Here is a 27,647-nt window from a genome sequence, read left to right on the forward strand (position 1 = left end):
GTCGTGTTTCAAGAAAAAAATTCAACACATATTCAAAATTATAACTTTTTTTACATTAAAGAATAGTAATGTCGCAATTCTTTCCGCTCAACAAAATGTAAACAGCATGATGGAGACTGTTGAAGCACAGCTCGATCTAATCCAACCAGGACATTTATTTGCCACTAACTAAAATGGATCAAACTTCCTTTGTGAATTTTGAGGAGAGGAACTTGTGCAAAAACTACTTAACAAATATGGTAATTCAAAAGCTTGGAGAAGGTAACAAAGATCAGCTGTCAGATTTGAATGCATTTTAACTCATTCACTGCCAGACGATAAGCAAAAATAAGTCCACTGCTGTGCCAGAGTTTTTGTCATTTTCACTCAAATTGCAGGACCCACAGATATTTGAGTTTTAGGACTACATAAACATTCAACGCAGCGTAAGAATCTTCTTTCATCAGAAAAAAAAAGTTTATTTTCGGCTTACTTGGTTGGAGAGTTATCTGCATTAAAAATGTCGGTGGCTGTACAAAAAGGTGAATTCCGGCCCCTCGTGGAAGGGAAAAACATTGCCAGAAGTCTGACCGAAGCTTGAAACGCATCCCCCGCAAGAAAAAATAAAACCCGAACAAATTCAGGAGTGGCGCTCCACGTCATATTTTCAATTCCCGAATAAATTCGGAAATGGCAATGAATGAGTTAAGCTCAAATATTATCTTCCTCGTGAATCAGAGCATACCACATCAGGTGTGAAAATCATGCATCTCACAAATTATATTTATAATGACCACAAATCCAATCAATGCATATGACAATGCATAATTTTTATTTTCAAATCATCAACATTAATGGTTTCAGTTTTTCATTTCTAATATGGATTGAGTTTGATTAAATTAATCATTGACAATTAATGCACATTATGGAATTAACATTCACTGATAAGCAAAGAAATGGAGTACTAACTACCCTATGCTACACCTTCACATTAAAGAAATGTAAGTGGACAGAAGCAATTCAAAAAAGAAAAAGAAATTACAAATGCATCATTATAATGTGTTATACTTCATGTTCGCAGCCTCACTTTAGTCCTTTATTGAGGATAGCATGTTCGTATTTCCTTATGTTAACCCAGTTTACTGATGAGTTCCTTCGCGAGTGTGATGTAAGCAGACATGGCTTCATCCTTGGACATTCCTGAGCAAACAAGGGAACACAAATGACAGGTTAAAAAAACTCAATTGTGGTATGTAGATGCTGACTATCTAGCTGGATGGCTGGCTATCTAGCTAGCTAGCTGGCTATAAAGCCAGCCATCCAGCTAGATAGTCAGCTAGGTATCTAGCTGGCCAGCTATCTAGCTGGCTAGTTATTAGCTAGCTAGCTTTCTATCGATATGAGTTATTCCGGGTTAAGTGAACGCTGGCGCCAGTGGCTGCCGCTGCTCACCCACAGAAAAACTTATCCTGTGACTGTAAAGTCACCTTGAGTTTTGAAAGGTGCTTATAAATGAAATATATTCTTAATTCTTATTCCTATTCTTATTCCTATTCTTATTCCTATTCCTATTCCTATTCTTATTCGTATTCTTATTCTTATTCTTATTATTATTATATTATTATTATTATTATTATTATTATTATTATTATTATTATTATTATTATTATTATTATTACAGTAAAGTCTCGTTATATCGATATTCAAGGGAGTCCGAAAAAATATCGATATAACCGGGACTATCGATATATCCGACCCTGTTTGCATGTAATTTTCTCCGTGCGTGCATAGAAATAGTATCGATATAACCGGAACTATCGATATATACGATATCGATATAACGAGACTTTACTGTATTATTATTATTTCCGCTCAAACATTTTGATTACTACCTTTCCTGGAGTTCCACGCATCCCACTTGGCTTTGCCCTTCATGTCGAACAACCCTGGCCTATCTGGAGAACGTGAAATAGGATTTGTTAGTCTTTTATCCTCTGTCTTACAATCAAAACGTATTTAAATCTATCTGAACCACAAAAGCACGTTTATCAGAATCTTCCCCGAGATGTGCGGGTGGCTAGTCGGGTGACCGGAAACTAGCCATCAAAATGTCACCCCACGTCTGAAGAAAGAATAAGTTAAAGGGGGTCGCTTGTCATACCCGTGTTTGTGTCTCCGACAACTGCCTGTTTGTACAGAGCGTAGAGGTCAAGCAACTCCTGGTCTGACGGTCGTGTCTTCAAGTTCTTCACATCTTCCGCCACCTTCTCAAACTCTGCCTGCAGGTGATAACAGAGAGACAAGACTATTGATTATTAACTGGTAACAACTATGGCGAAGTAACAAGCACATTTAGTGCCGAATGTGAACTTGGTAACCTATTAGAACAACACAACAGGCTAAACAAAAGGCTTTTTTAATCCAAGACTGGTGGTGCTTTTGTTCCTACTTCTACTTCACAAAGGAAATAGGACACTGCAGGGTGGATAAATACAAACGTTGAAGGCTGAGTTTCCCAAACTTTTGAAGATCCAACTAAAATGTTCTTGAAGGTGGGAAAAGGGGTACAAAATATATATTTTCATTTGATAATATTTAGTTATTCTGCCATATTTTCCTTAGACCTGATTTTCACTTTTTCCCTCCATTAGCACAAACGTCATTCCTCTGCTTTCCTTCATTCGGTCCTCCTTAAGACCTGATTTATATTTTGCATTCCACACAGTAAATTAAATGGAGTAATGAGTAACACGAGTCAGAGTTGTATTTTTTTCCCTATAATTTATCTTATTTAAGCAATTTAAAGAACAACTGCCTCCCACTCATCAATTCAAAATGTGGGTGTTTAATTTATGTTGTCATGAAACGAAAATGTATTTTATTTATTTGGAATAAAAGTTAAAAATGAGTAAAATGCACTCTACATAGTTCTAATTCTTTCTTATAGGTGTAATTGTTTTTCTGTTCAGATTTGGACAAAATCTAGTTAATTTTCAGACTATAATTTGCCTCATTTGGAATAGAACGTGATTCCTTCACGAAATTTACTGTGTATCTCCTTGTGTTTGCCTTCCTTCTTACCTGCGTTTGCATTGTATTTTTGGAACAAAAAAATCGTTAATTAAAAAAAATGTTGGATTTTTTTTGTCTCATTCTCTATTGTATATTACATTAAAATCTCTCTTTGATGATAAATAAGAAACGACCATTTGAAGCCCCAACACAAGCTTGGGAACCTCTATTCTATTCTCACCGCATAATAAGCTTGCTTTCTCCAACCTTGTACCATCGATGCTGGTCGGAGCAGACGGGTCAAATGTAATTTGTGATATGCTCTTAAAACGTAAAGAAAAAATGTAATGCAGCATGAAGACAGACAGTGCATGATCGCGTGAGCAATGTCAAACATGGATGATGAAAGAAGTTGAAATTTTACCACAGAGGCCATTTTCGATGACTGTATCTCCGATATTCCGATGTGCTTCTTTTAAATATCCGGTTCTTTCTTTTGGGCGAAGCCGCAAAAACAACGGTTCGATGGTCGAATGTCGCTCCAGCAAGGCCTGTAGGAGCAGGCGGGACTCTGCTTCCAACGGAGCTAGTCGGTGGCCTGACATGTGCGCATGCTCAGACCAGAGAACGGTTTACTTTTTGGCACGTTATGTCTGGGGCAAAAGTCCATACTGTACACGCTATATCTGGGGTCAAATAATAGAGCTCTTGTGGACGCGTATTTATTTTAAAACCACAGAAGGAAATGTTTCCCCCAAAAATCACAACAGAGAATATAATAGAAGCATGAATAGTAACCGTTCTCTAAGTGCCGGATAGCTTCAAACTACATATATAATGATATGAGTAAATCGAATGTGCTTGTTCGACTAGCAATGCCTGGCTATAGACCAAACCGACCCTGAGCCGCAACGAGTCATGAGAGTTGAATCACTTTATTAGAACTGCCGTCTTGGTTGGAGAGAGAAAGCAAGTTAGTTACATGAGTGAGTGACTCGATGACTCGTTCGACTGACTCGCTGCAGCGCATGCTCTGCTTGGTCTCTAGCCAGGCATCGATAATCGAACAAGCAAATGCGATTTGCTCATATAACATCTCCCTTTCTTAATTTTATTCTTTACGTTTAAGAAATGTAACTAATTTAGTCGTGGAACCACACACACAGAGTATTTTTTTGTGCTCAGTACTTAACACATTGGACTTGAATAAAGTATTTCCAAAATTGCCAACAATAAACGAAACATTCATATGAAACTTTCACATCATCTTTTCACCACATGATCAATTAGGAAAGCACGTTACATGGTTTCAATCAGTCTCTCGGGTGGTTTCACTTTCCTTGAGTATTATCGGATAGAATGTCCTGGAATTAGAGGTGTCACAGACTCTCATCTTCGCTTTATCCAGTACTGTAGTTGTATCATTTACCGAACCCGCTTTAACAAAGCCACATAAAGGACGTGACGTCTGCATGTAGCTGCACCAAATAAAACTCTCCCCTCGCAGAAGATAATCTTTTTCAAAATTTATTTCAACAAGTCTTTGCAAATAATGAACTACACTTTTAACAAACGTCGTCACTGTTTACTGCGTTTTTAAATAAAGCTTTCGCAAAATCAAACAAGATGGCGGCGCCCTGTAGCTAGCGTGTGTTTTTGAAAGAATTTGTCATTCACCATTGGAAATAAAAGCGTTATACAACACAAGCTGTAGAAACATTCAGGTAAAGTCTGTTTCAAAAACTTTTTTGTTTGTGTGCTGTTCTTTTTTTGTTAATTCAATAGTTGTGGACGGTACGACAGATCATTGATGTCCATGTAGAGGTTGAGCCAAGAGTACAGTGCCTACAGTGATTATTTAAAGTGCGAACTTACTTTTGGCCCATCCTGTACATTACTCCTAACATATTTTTTAAATTGCGATTTTCTGACAATTGCTCATTTTACTTATTTCACGGGGCGCCACACTAAGCAGATGAAATGTGGCTGTAATTCTTTTCGTTGTTTTTTTTTTAATTCCAGGTATTGAAATGGAAACACCGAGAAAAGGCAGCGGCAAAAAGTCCGTCAAAACCCCAATCAGGGTTAAGACGATGTTCACATCCCCTTTTGCGATGAACTGGAGCCCTCTTCCACAAAATGACATGCAGTTTATCCTGGCAACCTTAAAAGACAAACTCGTTTCCATGGGACTTGAGAAGAAAGAAGTGAAGGTGTTTCGGCCGTGGAGAAAAAAACTAAAAGGTCCGGATTCCTCATCCATGGATACAGACACAAATAAATTGGAGAATTCACCGAAAGGTGGTTGGATAGATGTGGCCGCGAGACGACAACTCGCCCTGGGCATCAACGAGGTTACCAAAGCTCTGGAGAGGAATCAACTCAAGCTGCTTTTGGTGTGCAAGTCGATCAAACCCAAGCACATGACCAACCACCTGATAGCATTAAGCGCCAGTAGAGGCGTCCCGGCCTGCCAAGTTCCACGTTTGAGCGAAAGCGTGGCCCCGTTGCTAAGCTTGAAGAGTGTCCTCGCTCTGGGGTTCAGGCACAGCTGTCGCCAAGGTGACAACAACGACAAGGCAGAGGTGTTCACTGACACCGTGGATGCAATCATACCCAGGATGCCCTCTTTGGATGTTGCATGGTTACAAGATGCTGCATGTGGTGTTGAAATGCAACAGGAGAAAGGTGGACAAATGGCAGGCCAGAAAAGAAAACTGGAGCCGGAGAGTGAACACTGCAACCTGCAACCCCTCAAAGTGATAAAAATAGTTTCAAACCCAGCCAAGATAAAACGAAAGCGGAATCGGAAGAAAGCCAAGGGAAAATAAGTTCCCTTAATTTTTGTCCTTAACATTAATTGGAACTTGTGCCTGGAGACCCACTAGGTTTGATTATTAGGACTTAAGAAAAGCTTGGAATATTTGGCTTTGTGTTGAAATTTTAAAATGAACCTAAAACATTGTCAATTTTTGATGTATGAATTAACCAATAAATTTTCTTTTTCAATTAGAAATGGTTAATAGTACTGTTCATCATTCATCAAATTAGGTTTACCTTTTGCATTTTAAAGGACAACCGACGCCTCTGACAAGTTGTGTCCATAATTTGTAAAATCAATTGAAATGACTTCTTCGGAGCGTATTTTATAAAGATTCCACCGCATATAGCTATATTTTACGTTTTAAGACTTGCGCTGAATATTCTGGAATTTATTCAAATATCCATGCTGGCATAGGCGGCGTTTGTTTGAACAGATACATTGCATGGTGTCATGTGGTCTACATGTGATGCTGGTACATGTCCTGTGAGCCTTTTCACAGCTTTTGAATTGTAAAAAATGTTCTTCGGTTTGATAAAGCTATATGGTTTGTTTGCCCTATGATGTTAAAAATCTGGAAAAATGAACAAAATATTCTCAATGAGGCAGGTTCTGCAGCGATATTCACCCTTTTTTTTGAGACACAACTAGCATTTGTATGAGTTGGAACATAAGTTCGGCCACCTTGGTGCATGCAATGCACTCAAGGTTTCAAACAAACGAAAAAGAAAGTTTGGACTCGAGCAGACTGCTTTTTTTCATTTGTTTCTTCATTTGCTGCTGTTAAAGCGCTATATAAATCAATAGGTGTTGTAATGTATTTGAGGTTAAGAGGAGAGGAAAAGCATGCAAATTTCCCCATTGTGGGACAATTAAAGGCTTTCTGATTCTGAAAAAGAAGACAATGGTGAACATCTCAAATGTGAACATGAACAAGATCAACTAAATGATATCAAACTCCTCCGCTTTCCCGTTTATAGAATTTTTACACAGGGAAAATTGTCACAGTCAAAATATAAATGGAACCTTTTCCGTGCATCGAGCTTCACACCTAAAAAAATAGTCGATTTGTGTCAGACAACATAGGAGTAGAAAACAATAAAATGGGTTGGGATTAAGACATCAAAAAATGAAAAAATAAATATACACCACCCCGACCAACAATCGAGATAATTATCTCGAAAACGAATCATTCAACAGAGGTGATTAATATAGTTTTGCATGTGAAATAACCCCAAAAAATGCTTCCCAGCAGCTTATTTCTGACTTAACTAAATGCTCTTTTCTACGCAAGACTCCATTTTGTCCCAAATACAACAGGAAGACAAGAGAATTTGCTGTTTTGTTGATGATTGGCCTAACAACGCCTGCCATTTGATCATTTGTCTTTTGTGTTGTTTTCATTGCGATGGTGAATTAACCCTGACTTGTGATTGAAAAGATGTTGGCGCAACGGGATGGATTTTTCAATGAAGTTCAATGAGAGACATACAAAATGTATGACATTATTGTAACACTACGCATCAAAAGTTAGGATGAATTTAAAATGCATAACTTCATGACCTATCAACCTTTAAATGTACATACCCAAATGTTAAACATTTGCTTATTTTTTTTGCATGCCAAACTCTGTGGCCACTTGATGTTTAAGGCCTTCAATGGCGAGGTGAGAGTACTTTTTTAAAGACCAGTTCTTGTTGAAACCGGAAATGTTATGCTTCATTTATGAATCAGACCACTAAGCAAGATGAGTTAGACCTTGCGTTCTTGACCAATCACGTGGCTTTAACCGACGACTGGGGGCAGGGAATAGAGGACTAAAACAAGCCGGCTGCCATTTTCTTGTTAGGAGAACGGGCTCGTTCAGGAACGACACATCACTCATTGTGGCAGCTCCGTGTGTATCCCGAAAAATTGTTCGTATGCCAAGGTAATATGTTCATAAATGTAACATTCATAAACCGAGGTATAACTGTATGCAAAAAGTACAGAAACAACAAACAGTGGGACATGGCAAACCCCACCCCCAAAAAATATCCACAGCTTTAAAGGCTATTTAATACCAACGTATTGTAAAATGGTCGCAGATCACTGTCACACTTAGAAGTACCATAGCTTATTTTTTTCCAAACATCAGCCGCCTTGAGGACCTTTTTTAAACTCCAAAATAATTGTGCTTTATTGGTGTACTGTAATACATTCTTTGTTTAAAAAAAGTCTTGAACTGCTTGCATGTCCTCATGCTGTACATGTAACTCAATATTTCAGCCCCTCCGCCCCCAAAAAATAAATAAAGGCAATGTACCAGTTGGTGTTATGTTCGTATGACAGTGTCCAGGTCTGGATTTATCGAGAACAAAATATAAAGTACACAGCAGTGAAATAATAAAAATTACAGTGATGCATCTGGGAAATTTAAAAAGTGGGCCAGTTGGCCCCTCGTGTCTAAAAAGGAGGCCAAATTCAAAAATTCATGGGCCCGATTTAACTGGATTGCTAAAGTAGACAAAACTGATTGAAATAAACCAAAATCCATTCATTGGAGCATGATATTTCTAAATTGTAAATAAAAAATATTACTTGATGAGAATCTATTTTTCTAATATATAAAAGATTTTAATTCAAGTTAAATAATGTATTCATACATAAAATAAACAAACTTTTTCTATTTTCTTTAGTTATTACATAACCAATCCCGTGCTATTTTGATATTGAACGGTATTACAGAGAAGACAGGGCACAGAGTTGGCACAATTTTTCTTACTAGTGTCGACTTTACCAAATGTATTTGCTTTTAAGATTTCCAATGTGCTGCAACAGCTCTGAAATCACTCCCATTAGCCGCTAAATTCAAATCATTAACTGTGGTTTGCTGAAATGAATTGTCAATACCCTCCGTTGTTTCTTAAAAAAACGAAAATGTCTTTCCTTGTTTGCAGCTTTTTTTTTTAAATATTGCAACCATATATATCGATGTGGTTCGATGTAAATACTGCAATGCACCGTGGTTAAATGAGTATTCAATTATCTCTTTCGGTAGTTTCCGGCGGATCACGACAAAAGTTGTAACCTCTGATGGGAATTGAATAGTTTTCAATTGCGGGTTCACTAAATTTGTTTCTTTTGCTCTTGTAACAGAAATATGTCATATGTGGCACAGATCATGTAGCTAATATGCGCCAATCGTAATAGATCGCAGTGGAGTTACAAAGTTGCGGCAGTGGCTGTCCAAATGTGTAAATGGCGCAAGGGCACGACCCAGATGCATCCCTGATATTGTATGAATAGCCCTCGATTGGTGAGGTGCAGAAGTAGAGAGGGACAACATAACTTCCTGAAGAAAAAAAAATCCCAACAAATGAAGTTGTCGGATTTCCATACTGTGTATGACAACAAGGGCATGCCGATGATCATTGTGCAGGCCAAACGGGATGATGATCACCTTTGAAATGTTTTCTTTTTTTTTTTAAATAGAGTTTTACCCACAAGTGAGCTGGAAAAAAAAAACATCTTCCCAGAATAGAGGTTGTTTTTCTCACCGTAGTCTGTCTTGGGCAACCTGTGTGTGAAGATACATAATTGCCAGACCTTGTGTCCTTGTCATGTATCACTCAGTCAGTGTGTTTGTGTGGGTATGTGTCTGGAACCGACTTAAAAGACACAAGGGCTACTGAAGGACCAGACCAACCTGAAACAGAATTGTATGACAAAATAAATAAATAAATAAATAAATAAATGCATCCATGTTGTTGTTTCAAAAAGTAATCAAATATTGTTCACTGACCTTATCAGCGTCCATTGAAGGACATTTCCAGTTGTAGAGGTAATACTGCAGATTGCCATCTCCTATACCAAACTTGAGCTTTTCAAGAAACACTCTATTCTCCATAAGATCCAAGGCATTGAACACATCAAAGCCTTTCTGTGGAAGAAATAATCATCAAAAACTACTGTCACTTTTCATTTTTGCTAGCGTATTGAAAGCACTGGTTGACTTCTGGAGTTTGGGTACTTTTAGGAAGCTCAAGTTACTTGGTATTATTATCTCATTCACTGCCATTCCCAAATTTATTCGGGAATTGAAAACCATGACGTGGAGCGCCATTCCCGAATTTGTTCGGGTTTTGGTTTTTCTTGTGCGGTTTCGGATAAAGCTCTGGTCACACCTCTGGCAATGTTTTTCCCTCCCCCGAGGGGTCAGCATCTGCCCACATTTCAAGCTCACATAACTCCAGACCCATATAACTTAAGAATTAACTCTCTTTTTTTCTGATGAAAGAAGAGAGTAAGGGTTCTAATGCTGAATAAAATGTTTATGTGGTCCTAAAACTCAATCTTCTCTGTGTTCTGCAATTTGAGTGAAACTGACAAAAACCCTGGCAGTGAATGAGTTAATCATGCAGGCATTGGTTAATACTTTCGCATGGTGAACTAGGGGACTGATTCCCAAGCACTGTGCTATGGCATGTTAATTTAACTTTAACTGGTTTGAAATTATGGTATTGTTTATTCAGAATCAGAAAGCCTATAATAGTCCCACAATGTGAAACTTTGCAATTCACAACAAATATCAATATGTATTGTATCGTATTGTAAATAATGTAATGTATGTATGCCAGGGGGGTGTCGTACACCTAACATATATATATTTTTTCTGATATTGGTATTTGCACATCTTTTTTTAGTTTGTAAAATACATATTTTGGTGCAATTAAGATTGAGAACATTGCACTAGATCACCAAATACAAAGATGCTGAGAGTAAATTACCAGCTTGGCAAGGATCAGAACGTCATTCATTAAGTCCAGTAGCGGCGTTTGCGTGTGAACATTGTAAAAGGAGTATGCGGCCTTCAAGCTCCGATGCAGAGGGTGATGCATCACCGTGGAGGGTAGAGTGTAGAAACTAGCAAAGTCTGTCAAAATGCCGCCAGCACCCTATAGGAAACAAAATCAGTTTCAAAATGGCAGACATGCTAGAGTCCTGAGCAACTAAGCATTGTTATAGTATTTATTCAATGTCATTCATATCCATCTTAAAGTGAAAATAGTCTGTCCTCAGATGCCTTAATGGAATCCAGTTTGAAGCTTTATTCATTCAATATCCTACTAGAGCGTCGAATTATGAATGGAAATGATTGAAAGGGTTTTATTGTAAGCTGCTCGAACATTTCTTCAATGTCCTCAATATTCATCTTAAGTCCATGGACAAATGTGTCCTTTGTCCTAAATTTTATGGGTCCGGAGTTATATTAGCTTGAAATGAGAGCGGCTGTCCAAAATACAATACAAAACTGTACATACATATTAGTTTATATAGCGCTTTAACAACAGCTGAAGGTGTGACAATACGCTCACATGAAAAAACGGAAATGCTTTCCCCTTGTGAATGGGAAAAAAAACATTGCCAGAGGCTGTGGCTAGCGCTTTCGCGACACTCAAGCAAGAGAAAAAAAAAACCCGAACAAATTCGGGAATGGCGCTCTGCGTCATATTTTCAATTCCCCAAAGAAATTTGTGAATGGCAGTGAATGTGTTAATAAAAAAACAAGATCTTGTGGTTGCATACGTGTGCACACCCTTTTACAAGCAGTGAAGAGGCTGTGAACCAATCAATGTGCACATCTGCCACAATTCAAAATGCCTCCCATTAACCCCGGAAACAAAATGTCACCTGTTCTAGTAGTCTTTAAACAATGATATGTAAACCCTTTCTATCCACCAAGAATGCAAAAAACGTTTTCCACAATTGAAGTGGATTGCAGCTACCTCGATGACATATGTGTCGATGATGTTTTCCTGCGGAAGAAGCCAGTGAGCCACCTCCTCATCGTTCATGGACGGCGCCAACTGGAAACGTCTCAAGTACTGTTGCAGCAGTTCGGTCACCTGCCGGATGTCGCGCGGCTCCATCGGCCGTAGCCCTGCTGTCTTGGTGCTCTGGCGGCGGCGGAGGGAGTGAGCAATTACATATCATGAATATTGTTAATAATACGCGAAACTTGGCCTGAAAATGGAGTGAAGGGAGCCTTTACGAACATCTGGTAGTCTGTAGAGTTTCATGGTTCTTTGCAGGGTCATATTTCTGCTTAGGTGTGAGAACTTTACCTCCACAAGTTTTCTGGGATTTAGACAACGATCCCAATACCTGGAAAATAACACACAATAAAAGAAAGCTTGCGTGTATTTCACTGGCTTTATAATCAACTTCCTGTCAATCAACCAATTTAACATTCGAAATGTTTTTTTGAAGCAGACATCCGAGGGCCTGAAAGTTTACCTGCACGTAGAAACTGGTTTAGGCAGCACGACGCCTGCCGTGTACACCGCCTGAAATATTCCTTGCAGGTTGACCCGCCGTGTGATCTCTCGGATGAGCACAGGCGCCACACGCTTTGAACGCAGCTTTTTATGGACACAGAGGAAGTTGATTTCCACCATCCTCTTCAACCTAGAGGAGAAAAAAACATGTAGCTTTGAGTATTGGAGACTTCATGATTGTAGCGGTACGTGCAAGATAGAAGCTCACTGGCCTGATTTTTTTTTTGGTAGAATAGAAAATTCTAAACAAGTGTGTGTTTCTCCTATGGTTTCTCCTAAGGTGATTGACTCTTGATTTTGAAAAAAATCAATAACTATAAACAACGGAACATAGACATTTTAATAGCTTATCCTTTCCATGACCTGATAGATTTGTAACCTGGCTAATGACCTCTCCCTGTGAAGCAGCTTACTAAATCCTAAATTAGTCCGAGGCCAGATTTCCGACATGGAAATGACATTTTAACAGGCTCTGTCTGATTGACCTCAGATTGACCCCAGATTTACCCTGCTTCCATTGTGGGCGTTGTGTTCGGCGGCACAACACTTTTAATATGAAAACTTCTTTTCTGTCCATTCTCCATCAAGATGTGATGATAGAATGCGGTCGTTTGCCGTCGTTGCAGTGCATCTTGATCTGAAAGATACTCAACCCTGTCATGTCACATGCCGCATCCAGTCGTAAAGAGGTTGACAAAGAGATTTTAAAGTGATATTGCTATGTGAGCGGTTGTGCCTTTACGGCAGCACAAAAATGCCAGCACTGTTTTTGATTGGGAGGAATGTCGGTGCCATTTGATTGTCATCGCTGGACAGCTCTTGGGCGATTGTGCTTTTTTGCGACTGTAGCTGGCAGCATTTTCACAGACCCGCTTTGTTCAGCGAAAGGGTCAGTGCTGTTAGACAGTCTGCGGCTGGATGAAGTCATGGCAGAGTGCCGATGCGTATGTGGAATTGCCGCGGCTTGGAACTGAAGCGGATTTATGTGAGACAGGAGATGTGATACCATCCCGTCAATGGATGCTACAGCTTCGTGTTTGCTTTCAACATTTAGTTTGTAGCGGACGTACACATTTCACACTGATCCACTGGTGAAAAGGATGCTTTGATCCTCTCCTCTTTCATCTAGAACTGCTTCATACAACAAAGAGGGCGCAGAAAGTGCTTAAGATTGAATGACTGAGTCTTTTGTGTTGTCATATTTTTTTTTGTTCTTTTGACTTCAAGATGGCGCCAGGAGATTGGCTTCCTTCCATAACTTTGCTGCTGTGAAATGCAAATTTCTTCACTGCGAGACGAAAAAAGGCTAATCCAATCCAATCCAAAGAACCACTTTTCAACGATGAGAAGGTTTCTTCAGCCGTCATCTGTACAAAAGTGAAGGTTTCGGACATTTCGCCTCCTATCCAAGAGGCTTCGTCAGCGAACTAAAGTCTGACTGGTCGTATCGGCCCCATTTATATATCCCTAATGTCCAGACCTGGTGGCGCCGGACACAGCTATGATAGGTCCCTACTCTCAGGTTGGGGGGGGGCGCGGGACCCCCCCCTGTGGCCCCACTGATTGTTCCTACATTCCTGACTAACGATTGGCCTATTACCCCCACTCCCCCCGGTATCACCTCATCAGCATAACGACCCTCATCAGCATTGCGAAAGTTGCCTAACCTGTTTTGCCTGAGCAGGCTATTGTATGAACGATCCAAATTGAACCTCACACCACCAGACCGGTTTAATGAAGGATTTTGTTGTTTTATAAGAATCGCCTCTTTTACCCCCCTTTCAAACCATCTATGTTCTTTCGCTAAGATTTTAACCTCATTGTCGTCAAATGAGTGGTTGCTAGCTTTTAGGTGCAAATGTACTGCCGATTGAGGCCCACTAGTATTATCCCTGCGATGTTGATAAAGTCTTTTTTTGAGAATTTGTTGAGTCTCCCCAATGTACTGCTCTTTACAATTTTCATTCTTACAATGTATGGAATAAACTACATTACTTTGTTTTTCATTTGGTAGCCTATCTTTTGGATGCACTAATTTTTGCCTTAACGTGTTTATCGGTTTGAAATAAGTAGGAATTTTATGTTGCCAAAGGACTCTTTGTAATTTTTCAGAAACTCCTGCAATGTACGGTACTGCTACTCCTCTCCTTTTAGAATCTTGAGAATTATTGGTTTCGTTCGCTATTCTTTCTTTCTGACATTTGTTGAATGACCACTGAGGGTACCCACAGTTAGTGAGTGCTCTCCTGATATGTTTTGACTCCTTTTCTCTACCTTCAGTGCTAGTTGGTATTAGTTTAGCCCTATGCTGGAGGGTTCTGATAACTCCTAGTTTATGTTGTAAAGGGTGGTTAGAGTCAAAAAGTAAGTATTGGTCAGTGTGCGTAGCCTTCCTAAAGACTTCTGTTTTTAGCGCTCTGTCCTCTTTTATAATTACTTTACAATCCAAGAAGGCTAGTTGGTTCTCTTGAATGTCCTCACGAGTAAATTTAATGTTGAAGTCTACAGAGTTGAGATGATCTGTGAAGGATTGAATTTCTTGTTTCTTAATTATGACAAAAGTATCGTCCACATATCTAAACCAGTGTCTAGGTTTTGTCCCTGGGAAGGATGTGAGGGCCTGTTTCTCCATCTCTTCCATGTAAAGATTAGCCACTATGGGTGAAACTGGTGAGCCCATAGCACAACCATGGATTTGTTTATAAAATTTTTCCCGAAATTGAAAATACGTAGTATTAAGGCAGATTTCTAATAATTGGCAGATGTGATCCGGTTTCAGTTTGGTTCTTTCATGCAGAGAAACATCCGCCAGCAGCCTCGTCCTCACCACTGAGACTGCTGCTGGGGTTGGGACAGATGTAAAGAGAGAAGTCACATCGTATGATGCCAAAGTTTCCTCAGGTTCCAATATGAGGTCTTTGATCCTCTCTACAAACCCTGTGGTGTTCTCTACGTGGTATTCTGTGTTACCAACCAACGGAGCTAAAATAGTTTTTAAATATTTGGCTACATTGTATGTAGAGGAGTCAATGCTACAAACAATGGGTCGGAGGGGGAACCCTTCTTTATGTATTTTTGGCAGGCCATAGATACATGGCGTGGCCTCTCCCGGGTATAATCTAAAATACATCTGTTTGTCTATATGTTTTCCTTTCTCTAGCTTTTGGAGACAGTCAATCATTTCTTTCTTGTATCTATTGGAAGGGTCCCTTTTTAGTTGCTCATACGTGTTAGAATCACTGATTAACCTATTTATTTTGTTGTTCATACCTAATTTTACGCGTGTTTACCAGTAGCTGAGATTGTTTCAGTAAAAGTAATTTTTGAAATTTACCCTTTTGTCTCTCTTTGGTTTTGCTGTGGTGCCTCATATAACCGGATTTAGTAAATTCACACACTTCCTGATAGATTTTGTGGGTAAGATTAGTTTGTAATCGCTGATAATAAGTTTCTATTTCTGACTGTTTGTTTTTTATCTCTATGTTAAGTCTCCTAACTCGCAAATTTAGAATTTTCCTAGTATAATTTTGTTGCATTTTATCGGCTAAGTATCCGGGTTCCAGGGGTGCTTGCTTCAAGCATTTAGGAATTAACCGGCTCTGTCTACATCTAAGATTGAATCTGAGGTGGTTCTTTAAATCAGCTAATTTAAAGGTGGCCTTTTGTCTCTCAGAGACAGAAAAGGCGGTACTTACCAAAGGTTTAAATTTCTCAGTGACTCCTAAAACTATACCTACAATAGATTATATCACAGCTACTGAATCGGCTATTAAAAATAACAAACTTTTGTATGCAGAGGCAGATGATCTACGCATTAAAATATCAGCTCTTCTCAGTAGTGCCAAACTTCCTCCGTCCAACATAACATTAGAAGAGAGAAAGGCGTTAACTACTCTACAAAAAGACAAAAATATTACTATTTTGCCAGCAGACAAGGGCAGATGCACAGTGCTGCTCAACACATTGGATTATGAAGACAAAATAAATAGGTTAATCAGTGATTCTAACACGTATGAGCAACTAAAAAGGGACCCTTCCAATAGATACAAGAAAGAAATGATTGACTGTCTCCAAAAGCTAGAGAAAGGAAAACATATAGACAAACAGATGTATTTTAGATTATACCCGGGAGAGGCCACGCCATGTATCTATGGCCTGCCAAAAATACATAAAGAAGGGTTCCCCCTCCGACCCATTGTTTGTAGCATTGACTCCTCTACATACAATGTAGCCAAATATTTAAAAACTATTTTAGCTCCGTTGGTTGGTAACACAGAATACCACGTAGAGAACACCACAGGGTTTGTAGAGAGGATCAAAGACCTCATATTGGAACCTGAGGAAACTTTGGCATCATACGATGTGACTTCTCTCTTTACATCTGTCCCAACCCCAGCAGCAGTCTCAGTGGTGAGGACGAGGCTGCTGGCGGATGTTTCTCTGCATGAAAGAACCAAACTGAAACCGGATCACATCTGCCAATTATTAGAAATCTGCCTTAATACTACGTATTTTCAATTTCGGGAAAAATTTTATAAACAAATCCATGGTTGTGCTATGGGCTCACCAGTTTCACCCATAGTGGCTAATCTTTACATGGAAGAGATGGAGAAACAGGCCCTCACATCCTTCCCAGGGACAAAACCTAGACACTGGTTTAGATATGTGGACGATACTTTTGTCATAATTAAGAAACAAGAAATTCAATCCTTCACAGATCATCTCAACTCTGTAGACTTCAACATTAAATTTACTCGTGAGGACATTCAAGAGAACCAACTAGCCTTCTTGGATTGTAAAGTAATTATAAAAGAGGACAGAGCGCTAAAAACAGAAGTCTTTAGGAAGGCTACGCACACTGACCAATACTTACTTTTTGACTCTAACCACCCTTTACAACATAAACTAGGAGTTATCAGAACCCTACAGCATAGGGCTAAACTAATACCAACTAGCACTGAAGGTAGAGAAAAGGAGTCAAAACATATCAGGAGAGCACTCACTAACTGTGGGTACCCTCAGTGGTCATTCAACAAATGTCAGAAAGAAAGAATAGCGAACGAAACCAATAATTCTCAAGATTCTAAAAGGAGAGGAGTAGCAGTACCGTACATTGCAGAAGTTTCTGAAAAATTACAGAGTCCTTTGGCAACATAAAATTCCTACTTATTTCAAACCGATAAACACGTTAAGGCAAAAATTAGTGCATCCAAAAGATAGGCTACCAAATGAAAAACAAAGTAATGTAGTTTATTCCATACATTGTAAGAATGAAAATTGTAAAGAGCAGTACATTGGGGAGACTCAACAAATTCTCAAAAAAAGACTTTATCAACATCGCAGGGATAATACTAGTGGGCCTCAATCGGCAGTACATTTGCACCTAAAAGCTAGCAACCACTCATTTGACGACAATGAGGTTAAAATCTTAGCGAAAGAACATAGATGGTTTGAAAGGGGGGTAAAAGAGGCGATTCTTATAAAACAACAAAATCCTTCATTAAACCGGTCTGGTGGTGTGAGGTTCAATTTGGATCGTTCATACAATAGCCTGCTCAGGCAAAACAGGTTAGGCAACTTTCGCAATGCTGATGAGGGTCGTTATGCTGATGAGGTGATACCGGGGGGAGTGGGGGTAATAGGCCAATCGTTAGTCAGGAATGTAGGAACAATCAGTGGGGCCTAGGGGGGGGTCCCGCGCCCCCCCCCCCAACCTGAGAGTAGGGACCTATCATAGCTGTGTCCGGCGCCACCAGGTCTGGACATTAGGGATATATAAATGGGGCCGATACGACCAGTCAGACTTCAGTTCGCTGACGAAGCCTCTTGGATAGGAGGCGAAACGTCCGAAACCTTCACTTTTGTACAGATGACGGCTGAAGAAACCTTCTCATCGATGGACCACTCCTGTACGACTGAGAGCTTACACAGACGAACCACTTTTCAAGTATGAGCAGGCTTCCATTGGAACAATGATCATTTATGAATACTCACGTGTCATAAACACGGATATCTGCAGGAATGGCACTGATGAAGCCAACAAGCTTCTTGTTTGAGGAGACTCTCACTCCGCAGTGCCACTGAGATAACCAACCAGGCGGACGTAAAGCCCTAAGGAGGAATAACGCAATTCATATTATATTTGTTAAAGATGAAGTTGCGGCCATGAATATCATCATCAGAAGGAATACAACTCTAGTTAGTCAGGGAGTAAAAGCTTGTGGCTATGCGTGTCTTTGAAATAGCCATACCATGCCATTGTACTTGAATGAATAAGTACATTAATATTTGTGATGCAATGATAGATATCTTGATGTCGGAAAAAGAAAAGACAGAACAGGGTTGACTGAGTGCTTTGTTATGCCTGCAGGTCAAATAATCCAGCCATCAGTTTTTTTTTGCTTATCCTCAACACATCCGTGCCTGAGTTGGACAATTTAGTCTTCTATGCCTCTTTCATGCATATTTTTGGAATGTGGGAGGAAGTCTGAGCAACTAGAAAAAAAAAGCTAGGCCACAGGAAAACATGCCATTTAAGTCGTTCTGCCCAAGGTTCAAAATAAATCTAGCGAAATATAACTATGAATTACATTTCTCTTTAGAACGCCTGAAAAACAAAGACCAAAATGTGACAAACGACATTGAGATGAAGGCATACAGAAGTCAGCGCTTACCATTTGAGGAAGCTTGGCGAATAATCAAATCTGAACATGTTTTTGTCGTCCTCCACATAGTTCTCGTTTAACAATGTGTACAGTTCCTTCAGCTGAAAAACAATACAACAGCTCACCACATTTTGTCATGTTACAAAGGAAATTTTCACATTTGAGCTATGAGCTGTACTTCATCTGAATTGTTGAGATCGAGAGTGTCCCACATGAAGCCTTGAGGTAAAGAATAAGGCTCCTGTCGTATATTTTCTTTCTCAGCTTCGATCGGGCCGTGACTCGTCACCACCTCATCTGCACACACAGCACATCTCCTGTTACACATATGTATCATCAATTACCACATGCCACCGTTGCGATGCCGCCCCAACCAAATGGATGCATATGTGGTACTGTCGCGGCTCGGAATTGAAGCAGATTTACGTGGGACAGGAGATGTGAGACAATCTCTTTTCGTCAATGGATGCTACAGCTTCATGTTTGCTTTCAACATTTAGCTTGTAGCCCACATGCACATTTCACCATGACGTCCCTGATTCACTGATGAAAAGGACACTTTGATCCTCCTGTTTCATATAGAACCGCTTCATACAACAAAGTGGGTGCAGAAAGTGCTTAAGATTGGATTGTCTGTGTGTTGTGTTGCGTCACATTATTTGTTCTTTAGTTTTTTGTTGTTGTTTTGACTTCAAGATGGTGCCGCTATAGTGGCTGCCTTTACAGCAGCTCCTGTATTGTTTTACTATGTCTTCCTTTCCTCGTAGTTTCATCACTTTGCTGCTGTGAAATGTAAGTTTCTCTACTGTGACACTAATAAAGTCTAATCCAATCCAATCCAATTACAAATGCACCATAGGCCGAAATAAAGAATGGTATATTTCTGACATCACGTCATGTCATAGTTTAACTTTTTGACGACTGGTGTATATTATTTTTAAAAATTTGGCCAAACTCCAAATTGTAATAGTTTTGGGATGCATGGTTTTGGAGGTTTCGCAGAATTTCCCAAATAATGTCATGGAGCAAGTGCTGCTAATGCTTCTCGCTTCAGTCTGCCAGTCATTAATGTGAACTTACTTAACTTGGGCACCGGCTGTGTGTCCCAGAATTGATATTTGTGCTTGGCCGTCTCATCAACACTCTTAGATGGGCCTTGACAGGACAGGAGCTCCATCGCTTTTTGGATTTCCTGCAGCTTCTGAATCGGCAAGCCAGGATTCTGGAGAGTAATAATCAATACAGACGGCTTGAAGAATGGTAGGTACAACATAGGAGGAAAAAGATGGCATACAAAGCTTCAAATAAGATTATCTGGAAACGTGTGGGATCTGTTAATGGGTGATATCAACACACTTCACAAAACTTTTTGAGCTTTCCTGGAATAATGATAGTGGTGTGGGGTCAGAGAAGAATGTGAGAAGAGTAAGAATATCCACAGAAACTAGCAGTGAAATAAGTGGACTTTTTTAAAGTCAGGATCACAACAGTCATGCGGATGACGATGCAAATTCGATTAAAGTTTTCTGTACTTCTGGACTCAGTCAGGGTCTGTTATTAGTAAAGATGCATCGGCTCTTATTTATTCTTGTTTTAGGTACAACATGCTTGTCACAAGTAGTGTAACGTATTATAGATTAACTCATTCACTGTCAGACATGTGCAAAAATGTGTCCCCTCCAGTGCAAGGGTTTTTGTCATTGTCACTAAAATTCCCGGACCCAATGAATATTGACTTTTAGAACTAAATAAACTTTCAATGCGTAAGAAACCTTAGACTCTCTTCTATCATCAGAAAAAAAGAGTTAATTCCTAAATTATATCGGTCTGGAGTTATATGAGTTCGAAATGAGGGTGGGTGTCCAAATAAATACAATTCATACATATTGGTTTACTGTATATAGGGCTAACATGTAAAAAAGGGGGGAAATGCCGCCCCCTTGTGGAAGAGAAAAACATTTGTTAATTCCTAAATTATGGGGTCTGGAGTTATCTGAGCTTGAAATGGGGGCAGCTATACAAAAGGCAAATGCAGACCCCTCGGAGTAGTGAAAAACATTGCCATAGGTCCGGCCAGTGCTTTATCGGCAGCCAAGCAAGGAAAAACAAAACCCGAACTAATTCGGGAATGGCGCTCGATGTCATATTTTCAATTCCCCAATAAATTTGTGAATGGCAGTGAATTTGTTACATTGCTGGGTAACACATACATACGATCTGTACATTTGATGATAAGGAAGGGCGACTCGATTACGCCGTGAGAAGAGTAGCTATAGTTTCAGAATATGAAGTGAATAGTGAAAAAGATAAAGTGATGTGAATCTTAAAAAAAAAGTGGAAGTCAAGTCAATGATTTTCTTAACTAGAGTGTAATCCATCTGGCCCCAAGTCTAAACTAGTGATTGGCAAAAATAACACAGGGCTGTAAAGGTTGTGTCTGTAAAAGCTAGCATGCAAATTGAAGCCTTGTTTCAAGGCGTGTGTCACTGATGTTATCGTCACATGACCAATGGAAACTGACATTTTGTTTGCCGCTTTTGGAGCATAAAAAGTCATGTGTGCCGAGGAAACAAAGCTGAGTTTGGGGCGACACATGATAGAGCTGAATAGGTCAGATTTGCTGGTGGCCTGTCACAGGATTGAAAAGTGTTTTAAATCTGGAACAAATGCCAGATGAGTTGAAGTGTTGAGAAAGAACGGGATTATGCAAAGTATTGTGAGTTATTAATTTTGAATTAGTTTTTCAATTATGTTTGTCAATCAAGTTATCTATTCATTCATTCGTGGATTCTGAGAGAGAAAGTTCATACATAGTCAGTTTCACAGTTCGTTCAGTTGTTCCTATTGGAAAAGCGCTATAGAAATCAATATACAGGTAACATCCGACGATGAACAGGTTTCTTCAGCCGTCATATGTACTTTTTTGAAGGTGTCGGACGTTTCGCTTCTTATCCAAGATGCTTCTTCAGCAAACTAAAGTCTTACTGGTAGTATCGGGCCTATATATATATCCCTAATGTCCAGACATGGCGGCGCCGGACACTGCTATGATAGGTCCCTACTCTCAGGTTGGGGGGAGCAGAGGACCACTCCCTGCGGCCCCACCGATTGTTCCTACATTCCTGACTAAGGACTGGCCTGATTGCCCCACTCCCTTTGGTGTCACCTCATCAGCATTACTAATGTTGCCTAACCTATGTTGCCTAAGCAGCGATCGATCCAAATTGAACCTCACCCCACCATATTGGTTTAATGAAGGATTTAGCTTTTTTATGAAAATTGCTTCTTTTACTCCCCTTTCAAACCATCTATGTTCTTTCGCTAAGATTTTAACCTCATTGTCATCAAATGAGTGGTTGCTAGCTTTTAGGTGCATATGTACTGCCGATTGAGGCCCACGAGTATTATACCTGCGATGTTGATAAAGTCTTTTTTTGAGAATGTGTTTCATCTACCCAATGTATTGCTCATTACAATTTTCATTCTTACAATGTATTGAATAACTACATTACTTTGCTTTTCATTTGGCAGCCTATCTTTCGGATGCACTAATTTTTGCCTTCAAACCGATAAACACTTTAAGGCAAAAATTAGTGCATCCAAAAGACTATCAACATCGCAGGGATAATACTAGTGGGCCTAGTCGAAATCCATTCAAAATGGCCGACGTGACGTTTACACGACAGGATAGCATACTGTGTCAATCTGTTGTTTTATATACCAAACTGTTTACAGTTCATTTATACATTTTATAACTTTTAGTGTCATTTTTATCATTTTAGATTTCATATTATCGATTTTGATTACTGTAAAACTGTACCTGTAATATATATAGAACGGTTTAATGTACAGTTAATTTAATGTTATACTTACCTTTTGGTGTCGTTTTTATCATTTTATATTTCATATTATCAATTTTTATTACTGTATAACTGTACCTGTAATGTATGCAAAACTGTTTATTGTCCAGTTCATTTATAAATGTGATACTTACCTTACTCTCCCTGCTAACGGCCAGAAAAGGTTGCCCGACACACACGCTCGGACTCAGGCGGACGCCGAATGAAAAAAGCAGTGTACAGTACTACAGGAGATGTTGCCGAGACGGTATCTGCACTTTATAACTAGTATTGAGTGTAGTCAAATTGTAAATTGCTGTGTGTGACATGCTGGCTGGCCAAAATTGTCGGACGCGTTGTCAGTTGGCAGTGGCAGGTGTAGAATTAAAAAAAAGGGTCTAACGGTGGTGGTCATAAATACGGGGGGGTCGTAACTTTCACCGGTCGTAACTCGGATGTTACCTGTATATTGTATTGTATTGTTTATAGTTCAGTACAGTAGTTAAGAATAAGTCATTTGATTTACTTGCAATGCAGTGTGTACAGAGTGTCAGGATTAGTTCATTAAAACGTGCACTGTTGGAATTTGGACAGAAGGAACATTACACGCTTTTATAATACAAACTGCAATACAGCTCACCGTGCATTAAAGAACTAAACATAACATTCAGGAATAAACAAACCGTTGGCTTATTTACGAAAGACAACGTCTCATTGGTCCATGAAGCTTCACTTCACATCACTAGTCTAAAACGTCACCTGTATTCTGTGTTTGGTTATGTGACGTTAGCAAGCTGAGCTGTGATTGGTTGTTACCTGAGCCCTGAGCAACTGTGATGTCATTTTCAGTCGACAGCAAGTAGGAAAAAGGCTGCCCCTTGAGAGGGATAAAAAAATGGGTGGATTTTGCAACTTAATTCATATTCCACAAACACAAAATGAATCAAAATGCCGCATTTAGACGAGTGATAACATATGGATCTTTTTTCTTCTTTTTATAACTGTTGATTGAATTCTGTTAATATTAAGCCGACTAATAGTTGGCGTAAAATAGGTTAGGACCTGTTGAAGGTGAACATCCGAAACACAGAGCCCGCAATTATTGTATAAAAACAAGTACAATGAGACTTCGGCTTACGAACACTTTACCTTACAAACTTTTGGGTTTACAAACGTCAAATTTATGAAAATTAAACCTTGGAATACGCACTACTTTTCACGATACACACCCACCACGGCTGGCGGAATGATCTTCGGATCTGGCGGAGTGATCTTCGGCGGAAGCACACGACCGAACAGCGTTTCAGCCGGCGCACCGTTCCACACCCCCTCTCTCTGAATACACACGCCGATCGCCTCCGAGGGGCTATTTGCAGATAATTTTGCTATTATGGGACCGAAAAAGACCGCACCACAGGCTTGTGTTCAGCCGAAGAAGACACAAAACAAAATCACCGTCGAGGAGAACAAGGTGATAATTGAAAAACACGAACGAGGTGTGTGTTTGTGTGATTTAGTGGCCCAGTACGGCTATGCTAAGTCAACCATTGCTACCATTCTCCGCAACAGAGAAGCCATCAAAGGTGCGTCGGTTGCAAAAGGTGTTTCCGTGCTGTCAAAGCAACGGTCTCGGGCAATCGAAGAAGTTGAAAAACTTCTGTTAATTTGGATTAACGAAAAGCAGCTATCCGGCGACAGCGTGAGTAAACCAATTATATGCAAGAAAGCACGGCTAATTCACTCCGATATCGCCATGCGGCAACCTGGAAGGTTTTAAAGCCAGCAACGGATGGTTCGAGAACACCTGAGGGCGAGGAGGAGGAGATGGCTGCAACATCAAGTGAGCTCATCAAGGCAATGTTGGCAAAGTGGAATGATGTGCAGGCTTTTATCGAACAGTTCCACCCAGATAAGACTGTGGCTATGAGAATCATCAACATGATGAATGATAATGTGATGCCTCAGCTTCGTAAGACCTTACAAGTCAGAAAGCAACAGTGGTCAATTAAGAGGTTTTTAATGAGCAAAAATGATGAGGAGTCTCCAAAGAAGCAAAGAAGAGAAGCCACACCAGAGGTTGAGTTACCAACAGTCCTTATGGAAGATGACTCTCCTTATATAGGCCATCAACGACCATCACAAAGATCAATAAAACTTTATTTTACAGTGCAGTTTATTTCTTTAATTACAGTCCTCATGTAATGTGCCTCTCTTTCCAAACAGCAATTCCCTCTGACCTCCGACCACCAACGACATTCCATCAATGACCATCACAAAGGTAAATAAAACAACTTTAATTTACAGTGCAGTTTATTTCTTTAATTACAGTCCTCATGTAATGTGACTCTTTCCAAACAGCAATTCCCTCTGACCTCCGACCTCCAACGCCATTCCATCAAGCCATCAATAACCATAAAGTGACTTTATTATACAGTGCAGTGTATTTCTTTCATTACAATACAATAGCACATTTATTATACATAGAATAAGGTACTTTGTGTGTAGTTTTAAGGCTTATTTAGTTGAACATTATTTTTATGGAAACCTGGGAACGGATTATTCTCATTTTAATGGTTTCCTATGGGAATTTTTTGGGAGGATACACACTTTTCGCCTGACACACTGTCTGGGAACCAATTAAGTTCGTAAGCCAAGGTCTCGCTGTACATTTTTGGATGACAGAGCCTCTTTAAAATAACGTGAAAAAACTCTGTAAAAGTAAAGCCATGTCGCATGACAAAATAAATGGTAGTGAATGGATGGGGTGGTCACCTTTATCTCCTGAGAGTCAGAAGCGGAGTCTGACTTGGCTCCTCCAGAGCTCGGCTTTTCTTTCTTCCTCTTCTGCTTCTTCTTCTTTCTCTTGGCCCCCAAATCTGCACCGGGACTCCTTCGGATATGAGGACAAAGTCACGTTTTAACGACTAACTCCAAATAGTTACACAAAGCGAGGCAAAGAGGGAGGCAGCGGGCTAACGTTAGCTGCCATAGCAACGAATGACAGCTGCGTTAGCTCGCCAACCGTTTGCCTGACATCTTTCCTCTAAAGTCAATACAGCGGCTTAATGGAATGTATACTAAAGTAGTTCAAATAAACGACGCCGTGAGCGTTTTAAAAGACCACTTGAGCTATGGTGTTAGTTTAAAAAGGACAGTCCCACAGAAAGTAGTGTGGTTGTGTTTGTATCGGCTAACTGGCACTAGCCATCGAGAACACACACAAACATACAAACGCGCATAAACCGTGTGATGTACACCAGGCCGTCCGCACTCACCCTTGCGCGTTCTCGTTCTCCTCCTCGTTGTCCCCATCTATCCCGCAAGTATCCTGGTCGTCCAGCTCCAAGCTCTGCTGGCTGGCGGCGGATTCGCTGTCCTCCGCCATCATTAAGATGTTAAAAACGGGAGGGGTAGAGGGGAAACGGGGAAACTGCCCAAGCAATGTCTGATAGAGATCTCAGAGAGTGGCGACTCATCGGAAAAACAAAAGAAAGTCGACAAGTCGGGAAATAGCACCACCCGAGGCCAAACTGTGGTATTACAAAAAAACGTCAAAAAGTGTTATGTCGCTAAAACGCATAAACTGAAACATACGTGGCGGCCGGGTAGTCAAGTGATGAGCACACCGGCTTCACAGTGCAGAGGTCGCCGGTTCGCGTCCCGGTCCGGCCTCCCTGTGTGGAGTTTGCATGTTCTCCCCGGGCCCGCGTGGGTTTTCTCCGGGTCCTGCGGACAGGCAGATTGACCACTCCAAATTGTCTCTAGGTGTGAGAGTGAATGTTGTACGGCTTTGTGTGCCCTGCGATTGGCTGGCAACCAATTCTGCCTCGTGCCCAAAGACAGCTGAGCTCCAGCAACCCCGCGACCCTCATGAGGAATAAGCGGGATGGAATGGATGGATGAAACATACATTAAAGTCACCTCTATAATGATTGCTATCTTAACACACGTGTTTAGCATTTAAAGATTGCGCAAATATGCTTTTTTATACTTGCACTATGTAAAATTCTTTCTGAAACATTTTTGCACAGTTAAAGTATAGATCTCAGTTCTCTGACATTATGCTTAGAATACCTGTTCTTTGTTTTTTATCTTTTCACCCTCACCCCCTTTCAAATTGCTGCTGTGGACTGCAAATTCCCCCATTGTGGGACAATTAAAGGCTTTCTGATTCTGATTGATTGGTTCTGGAAAATAATTCTTGACTCAAAAATGTTTTCGTAACTTTCTACTACCATTCTACAAATAAAGAGCCCGGTACCGATATGTTAAGTCCACCATTGCTCCCATCCAAACCAACAAAGCTTAACACAAAGGTGTTATTTACGCGATGCTTTCACATGACTAATGACACCGACCTTGTCACGTGCGAGTTGACAACTGGGGCGGGGCCGCCGCTCCCGTCCTCTGCCATCTGCTGTCAATCTCCTTATCACCGATACTGGGACATTTCAACGAGTCGCTGTGACCTCACCAGTGACATGATGACGACACCTCGCGCCTCGCCAGTGTCTTGGATGTGCCAGCACAAGAGTTTGCTTCGCCCAAGGTGATTGTTAGCCACATCGCGTAAGTTTGTTGCTTTCCGGGATCGCAAGTTTTTTTCACCCCCGCGTGCCATTTTATTTTGCTTAGCTTGATAGGCTGGATGGATCGCTCCCGCCCGCCTTCTTTTGTCGTGCCAATCTGGGTCCGTGGAATCATCGGACTCGCGCCTTTTGTTGTAATAAAACCTCTGCCAGCACCTACATCTCTGCCGCCTGCTTAGGGATCCAACCCCTTTTATTACCGTTCCGCCGAGTCAGCTATCCCTGTCACGCTCGGAACGTGACAGTATCATTGTGTTCAGCTGATAGAAAAGGCTTGGCATGATGTTACCCTTCGATCCTTAAAAGCAGCATGGAATACTTTGTGATGTGCAGGCTTTTATTGAACAGTTCCATCCAGAAAAGACTGTGGCTATGAGAATCATCAACATGATGAATGATAATGTGATGCCTCAGTTTCGTAA

General features: G+C 40.3%; 3 protein-coding genes across 5 annotated transcripts; 1 reads left to right on the plus strand and 2 right to left on the minus strand.

Annotated features, from left to right (window-relative positions):
• Positions 1-790: 790 nt before the first annotated feature.
• Positions 791-3,604, minus strand: acbd7 (acyl-CoA binding domain containing 7). Its single transcript, XM_088998957.1, has 4 exons — positions 3,416-3,604; positions 2,141-2,258; positions 1,872-1,934; positions 791-1,179 (listed from the first exon to the last, which is right to left on the minus strand). Exons 1-4 carry the CDS (start codon positions 3,425-3,427, stop codon positions 1,109-1,111), a joined length of 264 nt encoding a protein of 87 aa, XP_088855083.1. The 5' UTR covers positions 3,428-3,604; the 3' UTR covers positions 791-1,108.
• Positions 3,605-4,585: 981 nt separating this feature from the next.
• Positions 4,586-5,989, plus strand: rpp38 (ribonuclease P/MRP 38 subunit). The gene is made up of 2 exons (XM_088998272.1): positions 4,586-4,715; positions 5,014-5,989. Exon 2 carries the CDS (start codon positions 5,022-5,024, stop codon positions 5,820-5,822), a length of 801 nt encoding a protein of 266 aa, XP_088854398.1. The 5' UTR covers positions 4,586-4,715; positions 5,014-5,021; the 3' UTR covers positions 5,823-5,989.
• Positions 5,990-6,536: 547 nt separating this feature from the next.
• Positions 6,537-26,151, minus strand: nmt2 (N-myristoyltransferase 2). Of its 3 annotated transcripts, none has more exons than XM_088998270.1 (12): positions 25,912-26,151; positions 25,409-25,526; positions 19,878-20,019; positions 18,976-19,094; positions 18,807-18,898; positions 18,127-18,243; positions 12,092-12,262; positions 11,920-11,959; positions 11,581-11,751; positions 10,582-10,749; positions 9,597-9,734; positions 6,537-9,500 (listed from the first exon to the last, which is right to left on the minus strand). In XM_088998270.1, exons 1-12 carry the CDS (start codon positions 26,022-26,024, stop codon positions 9,480-9,482), a joined length of 1,410 nt encoding a protein of 469 aa, XP_088854396.1. In that variant the 5' UTR covers positions 26,025-26,151; the 3' UTR covers positions 6,537-9,479. The 3 variants fall into 3 exon arrangements, with proteins under 3 accessions (XP_088854396.1, XP_088854397.1, XP_088854395.1); XM_088998271.1 differs by lacking the exon at positions 25,912-26,151 and adding an exon at positions 23,453-23,513 and having other exon boundaries at positions 11,851-11,959; positions 25,409-25,524; XM_088998269.1 differs by having other exon boundaries at positions 6,540-9,500; positions 11,851-11,959; positions 25,912-26,148.
• Positions 26,152-27,647: the final 1,496 nt, after the last annotated feature.

Source organism: Hippocampus bargibanti, linkage group LG06 (assembly GCF_051943395.1).
Source record: "Hippocampus bargibanti isolate YZ-2025 linkage group LG06, ASM5194339v1, whole genome shotgun sequence".
In the NCBI taxonomy this organism is placed as follows: domain Eukaryota; kingdom Metazoa; phylum Chordata; class Actinopteri; order Syngnathiformes; family Syngnathidae; genus Hippocampus; species Hippocampus bargibanti.